At 37.2% G+C, this 18221-nt stretch overlaps 2 protein-coding genes across 2 annotated transcripts in view; one reads left to right on the top strand and one right to left on the bottom strand.

Moving 5' to 3' along the window:
• Positions 1–979: 979 nt before the first annotated feature.
• rrp1 (ribosomal RNA processing 1) lies at positions 980–17931 on the bottom strand. Its single transcript, XM_052148997.1, has 16 exons — positions 17776–17931; positions 17241–17323; positions 17104–17161; positions 16589–16674; positions 15711–15772; positions 15328–15457; positions 14154–14218; positions 11664–11869; positions 9386–9468; positions 9100–9197; positions 8950–8969; positions 8728–8862; positions 5706–6877; positions 3223–3348; positions 2354–2420; positions 980–2043 (listed from the first exon to the last, which is right to left on the bottom strand). The coding sequence occupies exons 1-16, from the start codon at positions 17900–17902 to the stop codon at positions 1895–1897; spliced, it is 2667 nt and encodes an 888-aa protein (XP_052004957.1). The 5' UTR covers positions 17903–17931; the 3' UTR covers positions 980–1894.
• Positions 15664–18221, top strand: part of LOC127659262 (high-affinity choline transporter 1) — a 28170-nt gene continuing 25612 nt past the window's right edge. The window contains exon 1 of the mRNA XM_052149001.1: positions 15664–15678. The gene's annotated coding sequence lies outside the window, so the exon portion shown is untranslated. The remainder of the gene's footprint in view (positions 15679–18221) is intronic.

Below are 18221 nucleotides of genomic sequence, written 5' to 3'. Positions count from 1 at the left end.
ACCCTAATTCCCTAGCAACCACCCAGAACACCCTGCTGTTGATGCTAGTAAAACCTGTAAGTGGTTTTATTTAACATGTAGGCTACAATAAGAATGTTTTGTGAATACACGATTCAAAATTATTTTCTATGGTAATCAACATTTTGCTTTCGAAATAGCTTAACTAATATTGAATCTGAAACATTTGTTTAATTTTATAGTCTATTCTGTGACCGAGATGATGCTGGCAGAGTTCAGTCTGGCTGGAGTTAATTTCTGGTTCATTTCATCCTAAGACCGAGGTTCAGCCAGTGGACAGTAAAGTATCCCGGTTGTACTGTTGAAGTTGGCAACAGTTCATCCTCTGTGAAGCCCATCGTAATAGTTTGAAGTGATACAGATAGTGATCTTCAAATTGCCTCTCACTGTCTGGTCAGCACAGGCTGCAGTTAGTAGTCATCACTCAGGAACACGTAGCGGTAGGAGTGAGTCATCAGGCTGGACTGAAGCTGGATCTAGCATTACTTTGTACTTATTTGAGTCTTTGAGGCATAGTGTTTAATGCACTATTGGATGCCAGAGACAGTGTCAAAGCATAAGGCTTGTGTCCCAATTTTTTATCAAGTCACTGGTTACCCAGTGCAGCATGCTAGTTGTAATATCTTTTAATAATCTTACAAGTTCCTTTATTGCCTTGGGCAGTTTTTGGTCTGTTCTTCATGAGCCCTGACTCTGTAATGCTATCAAAGCATTGAGCTGCCCATCTAGTCTGACAGCAACATCAATGCAACCATGGAACAGATGAGGGTGTTCATAATTTTTGCAGATAAAACCTTATTCGTAGTTGCAAAATCTATCATTTTTGACAAGAAAGTAAACAAGGCTGTGACAGATAGACTTACAGTCTCTTCAATGGTGTTTTGCATCTTTATGCCAAAAAAAGCTTATATAGAAGATGTGACAAATTAGATGTGATTTAAGGAGCATTGTACAGCTTCATACAACAGTCTACTTATCCCTGACAGACTAATTTTCATTCTCATCAAAAACTAATGATGGCACTGCTGTGAATAAAGTCTATTCCATTTTGTGTCACTAAAATCCCAAAGAAGACAAGCTTTAATAGGTGACAGACAATAACTCACTGATTAGCTTTAGCAGACTCTCGGTAACAAACAAATTAGGCAGCTTTTTCCAATTTCTCCAGGATTATATTTTCAGACTTTGGAACAAAGGCTGTAGGTAATTGAAAGAAATCCACAAAAACATGCATCAAATAGTAGCTCTCTGTTGTATGAAATAAAGCATATCCATTCTTTTTAAGAATATGAAAAATAGTGGACATTATAACGAGTTAATCAAGAAAACAGAGGATTTGTTTTATTCTGTTACATTGTATTAAAGTATTGATATAAAGAAGTTCACATTCATGAGGAAGCCTCAAGACAAATCTTCCAGGACTCTATTCTCATCAGGTCATGTAGTTTCTTACATGTTAAGCATTTACTCACTAGACAGTTTGACATTCTCATGTGTGTTATATGATTCTGCACAAACTGTATGTTGTTCTTTTTCTGCCATGTGTTTTATGGTAGATTTGAGTTTTTTTAATAAGCATCATCATTCACTCTTTAGACCCCTTATGAAGATCCGTATGTAACATTCCAAAGATCCAAAGCCACCTCAATGAAGCGCAAATGTCTTAAAACATTTTAACTCACTTTAAACATCTGAGGAAAAATAACCATGAGAAAATGTTAAAACTGAACATAAAATATATTTTCACAACTGTGATGAGCCATTAAAGGCCATTTGAGTCTCGCTGTCCACTGTTTTCAATTGAGACTTTAATACACTACATTTCAATTTGAAGAACAATTTTGTAGTTTTTTTTTGTTTTTTAATTATTATTATTTTAAAAGAAATCTGCAGCTATGGTTCTCCTCGTGAGAGCTGGCGATGATGTCTTCAAAACTCCAGACTTTGGGGTCCTCTTGGGGTCAAACGGCACACGTGACTGACCGGCAGGACTGGCCAGTGAGCTTTGGTCCATTTTCCTGAACTCTAACATTTAGAAAGGAGAGAGAGGACAGACTTTAGACAAGACCATATTCCTTTATACTGTGGTGCTTGGTGGGCAAACTTACTAACAGATTTCCTTTTAATATTCTTTAACAAAAACTGATTTGATTTTACTTGAGCATGCATTCATTCGGCAGAAGCGACTTCATGTATTTAATGTAGGCATTAACTTAGTCTGTCTGACATGGAAATCCATGAATCTGTCTGAAATAAATCATGTTTGTTTTTCCTTCATTTGTTTCAAAGTTTTTATCAACGACCAGCTCATTTTCTCAATAGAATGTACACATACCCATCGTTTTATTATTCTTGAGTCCGAAAGTGACCTTCTTTGATTCTGAATTTGAAGTCTGCAAAAACTGCAAATAAATAAAGAACATTTAAAAAAACTATTATACACAAAAGACACTATGCAATCATATAAAACACTTGAATGTTTTGTGACAAGGGCCTTACAACATCACTGCTTTCTCGACTTAATGAAACAGTTCACCAAAAATGAAAATTCTCATCACCTTTTATAAACAACTTTTATATTTATCTTTCCACTGTGGAACAAAAATAGAGATATTTTGGAGACATGAGGTGTTTTTGCCAATACTACACAAATCAATGGGATCCAATCTTTTAAATTCCAAAAAGGACATAAAGGCAACATAAAGGAAATCTGTACAACTGTACTCATGCTCCGTGTATTTTTTAAGCACTAGCAAGTGTGATTGTGTTTCAAATCATGATCATGTCTCAAACTAGGCATATGGCAGGATTTATTGTGAAAAAGGAGTTCTATTTTTGGTCTGTTTTCACCCAAAACTGATCGCATCTCTTCAGAAGACATGAATTAAACCACTGGAGTCTTATGGATTTCCCTTATGCTGCCTTCATGTGCTAATTGAAGCTTGGAGATGCGAGACCCCATAGACTTCAGTGTGGGGGTTCATTGCATGAATTTATTCACATCATATCTCCATTAAAATTGTTTGTGTTAAGGGGAAGTCATACGAGTATGAAATGGCATAAAGGTGCATAAATGAGGAGAATTATAATTTTTTAGTGAACTATTCCTTTAAGCTAATGACATAATGATGACACCACAGATATCTTTATGATAAATCCGATAAATGAGTTCAGTATGTATACAGGCTACTGTGTGCTTAGTACCTGTTTTCTAGACACAGGTGTGCTGAATCCTGCAGCTTTACAGAAGAGAGGAGTGGGAGTTTTCTTCTGGCAAAACACAAACCCTTTATTTTTCTTGTTTTCAGGGAGTGAAGACTCTTGCGCCTCCTAAAAAAATTGAAAAAATAAATGTCAGTAACTGATGGTTTAACAGATCCCTACCCTTGCCTGCTGTTCACAAGTCAATTGTGCAGATTTAGTTCAACTATGGTGCTTGCAGTAAAACCAAAACCACATAATTTGCCATGGTTTTACTACAATAACTATATTTTAAACCCATGATATTTGTAGTAAAACCGAATTATATAGGAAATCCAAAACTACAGTAAAAATGTATAAATAATTCTGGGGGAAAATGTCCTATTTTTACTATAGTAACCCCTAGGTTCTTTTGTGGTACATGTACCGTCTTTTTTTAAAACATTGTTCTTGCAACAAAATAGTTATCACAGTCATGGCTACGTCAGTGTTACTATTCTGAATCCATGGTACTTGAGCCACAAATTAATCATGGTTTTACTACAGTAAAACTATAATCATGGTGTTAAACTACAGTAAAAGTATTTTATTTTTTTTTCATAAAATGATAATGATTTTTATTTGGTTTTCCTGTATTATTATATGTTTTTTACTAAAAATGTCATAGTTGAGATATGGTTAATGTAGTAAAACCATGGTCTATTTTCTTAAGGACGGAGTGCATAAAACGTATTGCCAAGAAATGCAAAACTATTGCGAGGCAACGCAAAACTTATTTCAAAAGGAAAGGCAAAATGTATTGTATGGGAACAAACTACTGTGAGGGAACACAAAAGTATGGCAAAGACAGGCAAAACTATTGCCAAGAAACGTAAACTACTGCAAGGGAAGGCAAAACTTTTTGTGAGAGAAAAACAAACTATTGCGAGGGAACGCAAAATTATAGCAAGGGAACGCTAACGTTATTGTAAGAGCACAAATTATTGCGGGGGACTGCAAAACAAAAACATTTTAATTCTAAAAGTAATAGATAAAAATGAATAGAAATGTTGATTTCGTCGCAGTGAATGTGAGGGAGTTTAGAGAAGGATTTGATCCAGAGGCAGGATCTGATGATCGCACTTGTTCCAGCATGAAACCATGGTGACTGCAGTAAAACCAAGGTTGAAACTAAGGTTGAATTGTTTAAGAACATGCAGCAATACGTATGGCTTAAAAAGGGCACCCAAAACCAACATGAAAACATCATCCCAACGGTGAAGTACGGTTGAGTGAGCATCATGATTTGGGGCTGCTTTGCTGCATCGGGGCCTGGACCGCTTGCCATTATTGGAAAAATGAATTCCCAAGTTTATCAAAACATCCTACAGGATAATTTCAGGGTTAATGCACCAGCTGAAGCTCAGAAGAAGTTGGCTGATGCAGCAGGACAATGGCTCTAAACATTGAAGCAAAAAAGGAAAATCCATCTTTTGGAGTGGCCCAGTCAAAGCCCACACCTTAACCCAATAGAGATGCTGTGGAATAACCTCAAGGTTAAAAACCAAGATTATTTTTTTTTTAAGGTAAACTTAAGGTTACGTTTAGGGGTAGAGGTTAATATAGTGTGTTTGTAGGACTCTAAATAAACACACTGCAGTGATGTCCATACTGTATGTTAGTATTTAAATATGGGTGCAAATAGTATCTTACACTATGTGCACCAGGGTTGGGGTGCAAATAATATCTGCCACTATTTGCACTGGGGTGCAAATAGCATCTGCCTATTTATAATCAACATTTCTCGACTCATCTGCCATGTTGAATTATTTTTTACTGTGAGCTTGTCAAAATTCCTTATTTGTGAAGTACACAAGAAATAGTTTCTTAATATTTGGCCAGAAGAAGGTATCTTGGAGGGAAACGCCTTTTCATCAGAACCATGTCTAAGATGATGGCACTTTCCACCTATAAAAAAAAACGTTGTCTCTTTCATTGTGCTAGCTTCTATACTCCTCTAGCTACTGTCAGAATAGGTAGTGCAATACTGCAGGAATTGCTGACTTTTAGTGTTTCTAGACTTTCTGACTAAGGTTTAAGTGACCTTTAACTATGTTGATTTGAAAGTCACATCTTGCCATGATTTTAAGCTTGATTACACTTCCTAGTGCTTGACACATGCGCAGAGTGCTAGATGGCACTATAGGAAGTGTAATCAAGTTTGAAATCATTATCGACAAGGAGACTGCTGATGTCAAGATTTATAGTGAAAAAGGAGATATATTTTGGTCTGTTCTCACCCCAAACCGATTAGATCTCTTCAGAAGACATTGATTAAAACACTGGAGTCACATGGATAACTTTCATGCTGCCTTTATGTGCTTTTAGGAGCTTAAAATTTTGCACGTGCCAATAGTGGATCAAACCATAATTTGCAGACCCCTATGGTACCAACCCCAGTTGAAGACCCTTGGGCTAACAGATAAATGAAGCGTGGAAAAACTCACACTGATGATGTTCAGTGTCTTCATACTCGTCTTCTTTGTGTGTTTGTTCATCACCTTCCTCTTCATCCTCGGTTTGATCTGGTCAGCAGGGTTTGAGTCTCCGTTCAACTCCACACCTGCTGCTGCTTTCTGCTTCCTCTTCTTTGGTCTCACTTTTCCTGCAGCTATGTCTGCATGTTCAATTCTGTCTGGATCGGTTTGTAAATTTTCTGTATGAATGCTCTCCAAATCTCCATTGTCCTCCGGCTCTGGATCATCCGAGACGACACCTTTCTTTTTGTTTTTCTTTTTCTGTGTTTTTCGTGATGGGCCTAAGTTGCCGTTTACTGAATCGGGCTGATATTTAGCATCTGCCTCTGACTGCTCATTAGTGGAGGTGTTTTTCTGCTTCCGCTTCTTTTTTGTAGGTTTGGCTGCAGAAATGTTTGTTGTTGTTTCCACCACGCTGGATGCTGCTTCAGATGCCTTGGCTGAGATGGTGTCTTCTGCGACCGTCTCCGTTTCTACGCATTCAGCCTCCTTTACTTCATCATCAGTGTCTTTAGGCTTTTTCTTCAGTTTTCTCTTGTTCTTCAGTGGTACTGGAGGAATGAATTCAGCCATCTCTAAACAGTCAGCCACTTCCTCTGATGTCACCTCATCTGTTCTGGAAGTTGTTTTCTTCTGTTTTTTCTTCAGCAGTTTCAGATCAAGAGCATCTGACTGTTTGTCAGTAGGTGTGATGCTGGAGTTAATGTTTGTGCAGTGGTTGTTTTCAATGTTCAGTTCTGCATCCCGAGCATCATGAAGTTCTTCTGCCTTTTGTTTCTTGTGCTTCCTCTTTCTCGTTGTGGCACCAGCAGCATTTTCTGTGTTGTTGGTCTGCTGGATGCCATTGGCTGAAGTCATTGACTGTCTCTCAGCATTTGTGCTGCTCACTAGAGCTTCTTCTGTCATTTTCACCTCCGTTACATCTGAAAGCGCCTTATCCTCAGGAAGGTCTGTAGAAGATTCTGTCTGTGTCTCCTCTGCTCTGGGTTTGTCGGTGTCTTTCAGCTGATCTTCTGTGGTCTTATCTTCAACACTCTTCAAACTTCTCTTCTTTTTGTTTTTCTTCTTGTTTTTCTTCTTTTTTTTATTTGTTTGTGATGTTCCAGTGTCCTTTAATTCAGTTGTCTCTGAGCCTTTTGAAGCTGTTGGAGGTTAAGCAACAATTTTAAGAATTAAGAAAGTAAAATGACTAAGTCATGAAGATGACTAGAAATTGAATTAAAAAAATTAATAAAAAAAATATATATATATATATATATATATATATATAATTGATGACTGGCTAATGAAGCATATTTCATGCAAGAAAAAGTATGTGAACTCTTTGGAATTACCTGCATTTATGTATAAATTTGTCTAAATCTGGTTTAATCATATAAGTTACAATAATGACCAAATACAATCTGTTTTAACTAATAACATACAAATGATTGTGTTGTTCTTGTACACACTGAATAAATCATTCAAACATTCACAGTGTAGGTTGGAAAATGCAAATCCCTAATTTCATTAACATAAGCAAATTAAGTGTCACGAGTTGGCAAACCTGGCATCCAATTAATGAAATGAGACTGGAGGTGTTGGTTAGAGCTACTTTGATTAGTAAAAATCACTCAAACATGCCTCAGATCTCAGAAGACCTACGATCAAGAATCTCAAATAGTTTAGATATTCATCTGTCCACAATTAGACAATTTGTCTCCCTAAAAGTGGCCATCTGGCCAAGATGACTCAAAGGACTCACAGAATGCTCAAATAATAAAAAACAAAAAAGAACCCAAGAATGACAGATAAAGACTTAAATGAATCATTGGAACTGGTTAACGTCGCTGTTCATGAGTCTGCTATACTCAAAACATTAAACAGGCATGGCACCCATGGCAGGACACCACGAACGAAGCCAGGTGCTTTCCAACAATAGCACTGTTGTGTGTCTGAAGTTTGCCAAAGACCACCATGACACTCCACAATGCTACTGGGAAAATGTCTTGTGGATTGATGAAACTAAGGTTGAATTGTTTAAGAACATGCAGCAATATGTATGGCTTAAAAAGGGCACCCAAAACCAACATGAAAACATAATCTCAACGGTGAAGTACGGTTGAGTGAGCATCATGATTTGGGGCTGCTTTGCTGCTTCGGGGCCTGGACCGCTTGCCATTATTGAGAGAAAAATGAATTCCCAAGTTATCAAAACATCCTACAGGATAATTTCAGGGTTAATGCACCAGCTGAAGCTCAGAAGTAGTTGGATGATACAGCAGGACAATGACTCTAAACATAAGTAAATCAATACAGAATGGCTTCAAAGAAGAAAAATCCATCTTTTGGAGTGGCTCAGTCAGAGCCCAGACCTTAACCCAATAGAAATGCTGTGGAATGACCTCTAGAGAGCCATTCACACCAGACATCCTAAGGATATGGCTGAGCTAAAGCAGTTCTTTAAGAATAGTAAAAAAATCCTTCTGAACGTTTTTCCCTTCTGGAAAAGCTTGGTTGATGTTATTGCTGCCAAAGGAGGATCGACCTGTTATTAAATCCAGGCGTTCACTTACTTTTTCCACAGTGAATGATTAAGGGGACGTGTACAGTAAAGACATGAAAGATAATAATAGTTTGTGTGTTGTTAGACACATTGTGTTTGTCTATACTTGTGACTTTGATGAAGATGAGATCACATTTTAAGACCAATTAATGTAGAAAACCAGCAAATTCCAAAGGCTTCAAATACTTTTTATTGCTAATGTATGTATTATGTTGCAGTGTAAAGTTACCAGTAACAGGTCAGTTTTAAAAACCTTTGTTTAATAGCATAATTTCTAGTGAAGAACTACATGATCCTAAATGGAAACACTGTTCCAGACACACAATGGAGACACGGGCACGGTCGCGCTTTGTAAGACCAATATAAACTCGACAAGACTTTGTGTATGTGAACATAGGCAAGAAACTCAGCCATGTAATCTCAACTCATTGTGATGAATAAACAAACCTTTGGACTTCTTTGCCAGTGTCTCCTCTTCTGTTAGTCCTTTCTTCCCTCTCTTCCTCCTCCTCCTCCTGTTGTCATCATCATAATCATCTTCATCAGACGACACATCCTCCACTTCGTCTTGAGGAAACACACCTGTTCATTTCACAGAGAAATGACACAATATTAGCTAACAGAAACAGACACATATTATAAACCATTTCTTAAAACAGATTTGTTTACCTTCACACAAGTCTCGAAAACTTCACCACATGAGGAGAGAACACAAAACGACAACAAATGAAATCAAACAAGCACAACAAATTGCTTTCACTGAAGTGGCGATTCTTTCCTCCACATGAAATATCAGGAAACCAAAACAATTGCACTTACATTTTCACAAACTTGTAGATCTTGGATCGGTTGAAGCTTGAGATATTTGTGTGACTGGCCAATTCAAAGAGCCTGTCAGCTATTGCACTATAGTCAAACTGTAAAAGAATCAACACATCTCCATGATTCAAGGTTTTTCTTGGTGTCTGTATGTTGACACATATATGCACATAAACTAAAATACACATGCCACATCAGGATTGATTCACCATCACAAATCTCACTTCATGTTTATACAGTATTATATGTATTCAATAAACATCATATTCATCAGTATGAAACACACCTGAAGAACAGGTCCACATGTAAAGTCATCTTTAGTATCCAAGTCTGAAAGTGAAATCTCATCTTCAGTGTCTTCCTCAGGACCTGACATTATCAACAGAAACATTCCAATCAGAAAAAAAAGACACTATTAAAAAAAAAAAAGGAAATTATTTTAGTTATTTGATTTTCAGATTAAGTTTTGAACCACATTTTTTAATACATTTTTTGTGGCCAATTGAGGAATCAAACCCCAGTCCTTTGATCAGACTAGAATGGTGCAGTAGTGAAAATGCTTTGCATAATAAATTGTTTGAAAAACGACAGATAAAAGCTGAAAAGAAAACACAATCATAAGCATACGGTTTAATGTGGACTAGTATCAGCTGTGTTGACAAAGTGCCTGTGCTGTTTGAAGCACTTGAGAGTTGTTTCTCTCCAGCGCATCACTACATTTTACAGTTATTTTCAATGTTTTATCATATAAATATTCTGAATTCGAAATCAAACGCATTTTTCCATTTCACAAAACTGTTTGACTTTACCTCAAACGAGTCTCTGTTAAACGAGCGTGGACGCATCCGCATCCTTCATAATGATTGCAATGGAGAAAGGAGTGCAATCACTTTCATTAAACTGTACTTTGCGGTTTAGTAACCTTATCGCTTTCAGTTTCAGTGTCATCAATTGTACCTTTAAAGTATGGCAAACATTATTTTACAGGATAGGCATACACACACTTACCATTAAAAATGTATTTAAAAAAAAAAAAAAAAAAAAAGAATATTTTCGAAATATGCAATTAGTACTATTTTAAAACTTGAAAATGAATTTAAATTCTTTCAAATGCATGTAATCAGTGACATTATATGTATCTAAAAATGCTGTATTTCAGGTATGGAGAATTATGAATATTTCTATCCAGGTTTCATCATTGCTGGGATGATTTGTAGTCCCACTCAATCCCCGATGGATCATTTTACTCTTTAATGAACAGTACTTCAAGGGGAAGGAACTGTTTTTCACATGTCTTTAAAGTAATAAAAACATTAAACTTTTCTTGATACAGGCTGGTTTGAAGTATTGAGTGAAAAACTTCATCCTTTTTTTAATAAATACACTTTAATACAATACAGGAAATAACATTTGGATGTTGTTGTTTTTTTTATTTGATTAATTGGAGTAATCGACTATCAAAATAATTGTTATTTGCAGCCCTAAATGCAAATGTTAAAATCAGAGCAATTAAAATGAAGGCATTAATACATGGCTATTAATACATAATAGATGGACTGGCGACCTGTCCAGGGTGTCCCCCGCCTTTCGCCCAATGTTAGCTGGGATAGGCTCCAGCCCCCCGCGACCCTGTACACAGGATAAGCGGTTGACGATGGATGGCATTAATACATGCGATTAATTGTGCAATTTCAATGCATTCAGTTATCTTAATCGCGATTAACACATTTACCGTTAATACAGAATAAACCAGCAGAAACACTGGTTGGAAGGGTGGAACCCTTGTGAGATATACGCCCGGAGTCATTACACTGACGCCTACACCACAAACAGACACAACAGCGCTTCCTGTCAGTGGTAAAATTATGGAGAATGGATCTCTATATGCTATTCGATATACAAAACAAACCTAGATGGGACTTGTGATAGAAATCATATAAATCACTTTTCAGAAGCACGTCTTAACTATAACAAAAAAAAATGCAGAATGAGAAGTCAGCAAGCACTTTCTATGTAGAGTTCATTGACGACCTGACAAGAATCATGAGTGCAGCTTCACGATTGCTGCAACTGAGTGGATAACAACGATTAATACTGTTGAGGATGAGAGTTTAAGAGAGTTAATGTCCACAACAATGAATAGTCTATCTATGGGACGAATTCTTTCACTAAGTCAACCTCCCACTTATATTTTGGAAACGTTACTTAAATTGGGGCTTTTGTAGTGCATTTCTATCTTTATTCTGTGAAAGGCTTTGTTTGGAAAATATTAATAAAGCATTATATTGTTACATATTTTTTGATTTTCGTTCCTAAAAAGAAATAAAGCATTTTAACAGGAAAAGCACTTTCAAAATATGCGATTAATCGCAATTCAAAATTTGAATTGACTGACAGCACTAGTTAAAATGCATCGCTTACAAGTCATGCACTATATTAGAAGTGTTCTGATTTTTTAAGACAGCAATGTGTTAGGATCAGGGCGAAAAGTGTTTATGAACCAATAATTTGCTGTTTTATATGTTGCAGTGAAACTTGGAAGTTCCGTGTTTGAGTCTACCCACCTTTTGCATTTGCGTCTTTAATTTTCTGTGTGTTTTTGGCAGGGTGTTTAGTCTTCAGCTCTTCCTCGTTTTCAGATACCTCACTTGAGTCAGACTCATCTCCTGCATCCTCATGAATCTCTCTCATGAGATCCTCTACGGCATACGGGACCTGATCAACGATGGTGCCAAAGATATTGCTGCCGATGGCCTTCAACAGAACTCGACTGAAGAGAGAGTGAGAGTGAGAACTGACCAGACAGAACTGATGTCCTTCATATCAATGTAAAGTCTTATTGCTTATTCGCCTGCCGTTACATCTCGCACATTCTCAATATACAAGTAGTCTATTTACCATAAGCACATACAGATGTTTTAGAAAATTGTTGTATTTAAAATAACACAATATAGCGCACAATATTTTCTCTAAATTTACGAACTATTACTGAGACTCAGGCCAGAGCATGTGAGCAACACTCCGCTCAATAACCCGCTCCATGCATGTACGCTCTGCTCAAGTACCGCTCATAGCTCAAGCGAATATTCTGCTCAAGCACAGCTCACCAGTAAAAAAAAATTAAATAAAAAACATTTGCTCAAATCCCACTCCAACAGGAAATTTTTCTCTAGAAAGCTATACTTGTTTCCAGGCACACGCACACACCCGAGCAACTGCCCCCTCTGAGTGAAACGTAGGCTACATTTATTACATTACAAAATGCATAGTAACATAAACATCTGAAAATATGGGATTGTATTGTTGTGTTTTAGAATAACACCCTGCTGTTTATTTTGTAATCAGGTCTACCAGACCTTCCTTATTTGTAATCAGTCAAATAATTCTCTGTTAGCACATGTCATTAAACATCTTCAAATAATGCCATAAAAAAAAAATTCAGTTCTAATTACCGTTATTTACTTTAAACAAATCATCAAACAGGCCTCTAAAAGTGCTAAACATATGTGCGTTGGCGCGGAAACTCAAATTAACTCTAGATTAAACTAGAAATGAGTGACAACCGACCCAGAAAAACAATCTTTTCAACTTCAAAAATATATATTTTTATATATATTTATTAGAAAATATTAAATCCATGAATTACACTGCCTTCATTTAAGAAAAGTTATTTTTTTTCTTATCTATAGTTGGCTATAATCATTAATAGCTTTTTTACTCAACGCATGAATGCAGCAAGCGATGTTGGAAGATGTTTTCCGCAACCACTTATCTAGTGTCAGTGTTTATTTTTTAAATTTCACTCATAGTTAAGGTGTGGATTCCCTTGGGAAACTGACCAGCAGTTAAGTGGCACTTTATCCCAGAGCACAAATTTAAAGCAACAGGGATTCGACAACCCCACAGAACCAGGCTTGCGTCTAGCTGGCAGAAGCACTGTCAGGATGGCAAAACAACAAGATACCTTAATATCTCTTCATTATCAAATGGTAGTGTATCCTACTAGTTCACCTTTTGCTGCACTACCATGTCCACATAAAGCATCCTTGTGCTCTCTGGCAATGTGACGCTTAAGATTCCAAAGGGAATTTTTGCTTATGCCAAGTTTATGCTATAAGATTTTATGCCCGCTGACAGTTTTGTGGAGCTCGCCGACAAAAACCCGAAATCACGGGCAAATCAGAGCTCAATCCCGTGAGCGACAAACGCAATGTATGAATTATCAAAGATGCGATCTGAGAGAAGCACCATGATATGATCATGCTTTTTTTCGTGTCTCGTATCACTTCTCATGTGTACTCTGCCTGGACTCCAAATTACGTTTCACAACAGAGTTGTCTGGGATTTATCAATAGTGATGTTTTGTAATGTGTTCACCACTGTCACCGATTTCTCATGTAATTTGAAAACCCTTCGACTTCCATGACAAGACAGACAACTGTGTAATATGAACGGTACCACAATCCGACATCTGTGAAAAGTCGTGTAGTGTGTAGGAGGCATAACTCGCACAGTCTCTCCACTCACTTTCCATTTCTTCTCCTTCCTCGTTCTTAGCTTTGATTTTTACTTTGCATTTATGTATATGGTTTGCAACTTCACTAAAACAATGTATGAACTCCATAACATCAGGTCTATTGCTTATTTTGCAGATTACCAAACCAGCATATCACAAAGCGTACTCTGGGTTGAGCGACCGACGCGGAGAGGCCTGAGCAAGCGTAGTGGAATCTTCAAAAATGTGCTCTGCTCAGGTGGAATTATCACTGCTTCGCTCTCATGCTCTGGCTCAGGCTACATTCTAGAAGCGACAATGGACAGAATGAGCAATTCATCTGTCACTCAGGGACAGCTAAAATTAATCGGCCTGGTTGATAATTAGTCCATCACTATTTGTAATACTCTTAGTGCTGTCAATTCCAGGCACGTGTGCAGATGACTAGCACCGACGACCCTGCTGATTACAAAATGTTTGTCACGTTCACTGTACGAGAAATGTAACGGCAAACAGAAAAGCGAAGTATCCTTTCATCATGAGTTATGTAATGTCATACTCTTTGGTTTTGGCCATACTCCTGCAGAAAGGCTCAATGAACGTCTGGTTCTGCTCTGCCGTCAGCTGAAACATAAAAACGTTTGATCAACAATTAACACAAACCACTCAAATCAAATTAATACAAACACTTTAAAATAGCGATCGACCGATAATAGGTTTAACTATTATTTTTAAACAATATTTACACTTCTGCTTAATCAGTTAAGTTTTTTTTTATATTGAATGTATAAATGCTGCCATCTGGTGGGTGTGTAAAAAAACTTTAAACACCATTACACTAGTGAGCTTAGCAGAAAACATCTGCGTTCACAGCTAAAGGATTTATGTTCGTGTATTTTAATGTTACTCAATGTTAATCTAGTCATTGTATGCTATGCAGACAGAGCTTTTAACAAAATGCACTTATGCAAAACTGCTGTCACTTTGTTAACATGTACTGTAATCGTCATCCCTGTAATTACAATTCTGGAAACAGTGTACTATATCTGTGAAAAGAGGCAGTTTTTGACTAAACCCACCAGACAGGGCTATGTGTTGAAAAAAACAACCGATGGCAAAACAAATATATGTCTAAAATAGTTTCTTTGTTGTATGAGAAGTAAACCGCTGGTGTGTGATTATGTCCATAAAGGCATTTTGTTGCTAGATTGGCTGCAGATGCAGTGTTTATGGTACAAATTTAAAATAGCATTCTATGTCAGTATTTAGGTAACATAGAAAACCATTAGTAATATTTCTGTTATTATGATAACACACCTTAACAGCTGGAATATGTAGTTGTGGTAAAATAGTTAGCGTTTTCTTCTTAGAATGTATGAATATACCAGTGAACTAGTTGGCTATTAGTGTCAGAGTAATGGCGGCCCAGCAACAGTTGCTAAGACAGGATTGGTCAGAAACACTTAAGGTGGGGCTTAGCAAAGGGTCAATCGTGTTCAATCATATACTTAGGAGTTTCTGTTTGTTATTACACAGTAGTTCTGTTCTATAACTAACACAAACAAGCACCGCATTAGAGGATGGTTAACTAAGGTTAGCTGAAACACATAAAGGAGGTTTGATTGATCGGTTGATTGATTTTTATTTTCTACTAGCCTTAACCAACACCCCATGATTTTGAGACGTTTAGAGAGATCACCATATTACAATAGAGGTTGAGATTCATGAGTTACCTCAGCTGATCCAATGAAAGCCAGTTCGGTCATATAGAGGTCTAGAACATGAAGAATGAGTCCAGCTGGAGCAGGACTGGAGCTCTGCAGGAGCTCACTGGAGAACTGATTGAGAAACTCACTCACAACACTACACACACACACACACAATCAGTGTAAATGTATTTCAAGCCAAGTAAAAAGCATAAGCTTGAGTGAGGGCTTCATATCCTACTAATGGAGTAGAAATAACTAGGGGTGCAGCAACAGAGTTTTGTCAAAAACAATCCAACAACCAATTATCCAGCAGATTATCAGCAGATACCAAGTACCAATATGAACAGTTGTTTGTGTGTGTGTGTGTGTGTTTGTGTATGTGTCTGGCACACATAAACAGCAGTTACCTGGACTCCCATTGACTTCTCTTCAGTATTTCAAACACTTGTCTGAAGACAAAGCGCACAAGCTAAAGTGGAAATTAAAAGAAAATTACAATAAAGTGATAAGCAAATAACAAATTGTACTCATTGTTAAAGGGATAGTTCACCCAAAAATGAAAATTCTCACATAATTTACTCACCCTCATGCCATCCCAGATGTGTATGACTTTCTTTTTTCAGAACACAAATGAAGATTTTAACAAGAATATCTCAGATATGTAGGTCTTCACAATGCAAGTGAATGGTAATCAAAACGTTGAAGCTCCAAAAATCACATAAAGGAAACATAAAAGTAATCCATAAAACTCCAGTGTTTTAATCTGTCTTCAGAAGTGATATGATAGGTGTGGGTGAGAAACAGATCCAAATTTAAGTCCTTTTTTACTATAAATCTCCACTTTCACATTATTTTGTTTTTGGCAATTTGCATTCTTCGTGCATATCGCCACCTACCTGGCAGGGAGAATTTGTAGTAAAAAAAGGACTTCAATATTGATCTGTTTTTCACCCACACCTATCATATCAGTTCTGAAGACATGGATTAAACCACTGGAGTCATATGGATTATTTTATGCTGCATTTATGTGCTTCAAATTTCTTTCCACTATTCGTTGTATTGACCTACAGAGCTGAAATATTCTCCTAAAAATATATTTGTTTGTGTTCTGCAGAAGTCATACACATCTGGGATGCCATGAGGGTGAGTAAATGATGAGAGAATTTTCATTTTTGGGAGAACAATCCATTTAATACTGTACAGGACATTATATTATGCCAAACAAACACAGTGAGCACTGCCAGATTGTCCTGTCTATAGATAATATGCTAATCTCACAACTGACCTGGAAGAATTTGTCCATTCTGAGTCTGTCGATGCCGTTCCACTCTCTCTTCATCGTTCGAAGAAACGTTTTAAAATACAGGAACTCTGTGGATTTCCATTCAAATATATTATTTTATTATTGCATATTATTTTTAGGAGCACTCAACATCTGAAAACTAACATTTTTCAAGACATTTAACATTAACAGACAGTTAGTAAAAGTTTTCTTTCTAGTGCATAACACAAAAGATGATATGTTGAAAAAATGTCTTGGTATTTTTTGTTCATACAATGAAGGTCAATGGGGTCCAAAGTCGTTTTGGAACCCACTGACTTTCATTGAATGGGCAAAAACAGTTCAAACATTCTTCCAAACACCATCTTGTGTTTTCTGCACTAGAAAGACAGTAATTCGGGTTTGGGTTGACATGAGTGTGAGTAAATGACAGAATTGTAATTTTTGGGTGAATTATCCCTTTAAATCTCACATGGACTATGTTTAACAATCTTTCTCCATTAATGAGTGAAACTTACGGCTGTCAATGGTGCGAAAGCTGTGCAGGAGTCCAGATATTTGGGTAGACAGTTCCTCCTAGAAATCCAAAACACATCCAGGTTTATCACAACAGCATGAATTTGTAAGAACTTAAGTACTGAACAGGTGAATGTACCTGCAGCAGAGGTTTATCCTGCATCCACAGACAGTAGAAGAGTCCCTTCCATATCTTCAACAGCTCCTCATCGCTAAATCCACCTGCAACAGCAATTCAAAACTGTCAATATATGAATTGTACACCGTTCCTCTAGTGTACTCGCCCTTACTAAGAAGTACTACAGCAGTACTTTGATGTGTACCATGTTATGAACCATGATGTGCATCATGTTCATGCAGGGCCGTAGCCAGGTATTCTGGGCCCCCTGACTGTATATTGGTCAGGGCCCCTTTCCAATTAAAAATAATAATATATAGAATTTGGACCTGTGGGCCCCTAAATTCGTTACCAACTTTCACCCCAATAGCTATGGCCCTGTGTTCATGTACCATAGTATTTACAATAATTATATAAATATTACAAGGTATTTCGAAGAATAGTTTGTATACTACAAATACATGGCGTTACTATTATGCCGGGTCCACATTACACAGTGTTGCTATTTTACTTTTGGTCATTTCTGTTCATAGAATGTAGTTCTGTTACGCGTTACCTTCCGCTCTCTCTGAGCGCACACTGATGTATTTCCTCAGCTTCAGTAAAGCTTTATTCCTGATGGGTTTCTCGTTGGACGCGAGTTTTTGAGCGAAGATGATTTCTGGTTCTTGTGTCGATGCCATAGCGTTCACGTGTAGCTCAACCTCACACGTTCAGCATGCGCTGTTCTGACCGGCGCATTCTGATGGCGTCACTGATCTGCAGTTGTCCAAAAGTGCCGCTAGATGTCGACACATCCCATGACAAATCAAGATGCCGCTGTTCATCAGAGTTGGCTCGTGGTTGCTTCTTGTAAGTGGGTTTATGACAAGCCGAATTGACATTCATTCATTCGAATGAAATGAATCGTTGTTACGATATCAACCATTTCATCTTCACTAGTAAGAAGGCTAATTCATGATTTCAGCAATGGAATTACTACTAGTGAAAGTGCCAATTTTG

Source organism: Xyrauchen texanus, chromosome 18 (assembly GCF_025860055.1).
Source record: "Xyrauchen texanus isolate HMW12.3.18 chromosome 18, RBS_HiC_50CHRs, whole genome shotgun sequence".
Classification (NCBI taxonomy): Eukaryota; Metazoa; Chordata; class Actinopteri; order Cypriniformes; family Catostomidae; genus Xyrauchen; species Xyrauchen texanus.
Note: the sequence above shows the minus strand (reverse complement) of the source record. Positions and strands in the feature narration are given on the sequence as shown.

What these genes read in the sequence shown, in the direction of transcription:
- rrp1 (XM_052148997.1), bottom strand. Translation starts at nt 17,902, where the DNA reads ATGGCATCGACACAAGAACCAGAAATCATCTTCGCTCAAAAACTCGCG. An exon ending in GAATGGACAAATTCTTCCAG is followed by an intron (nt 15,773 to 16,588) that starts GTCAGTTGTGAG and finishes TTTCCACTTTAG; the next exon opens with CTTGTGCGCTTTGTCTTCAG. An exon ending in ATCTACAAGTTTGTGAAAAT is followed by an intron (nt 8,970 to 9,099) that starts GTAAGTGCAATT and finishes CATGTGGTGAAG; the next exon opens with TTTTCGAGACTTGTGTGAAG.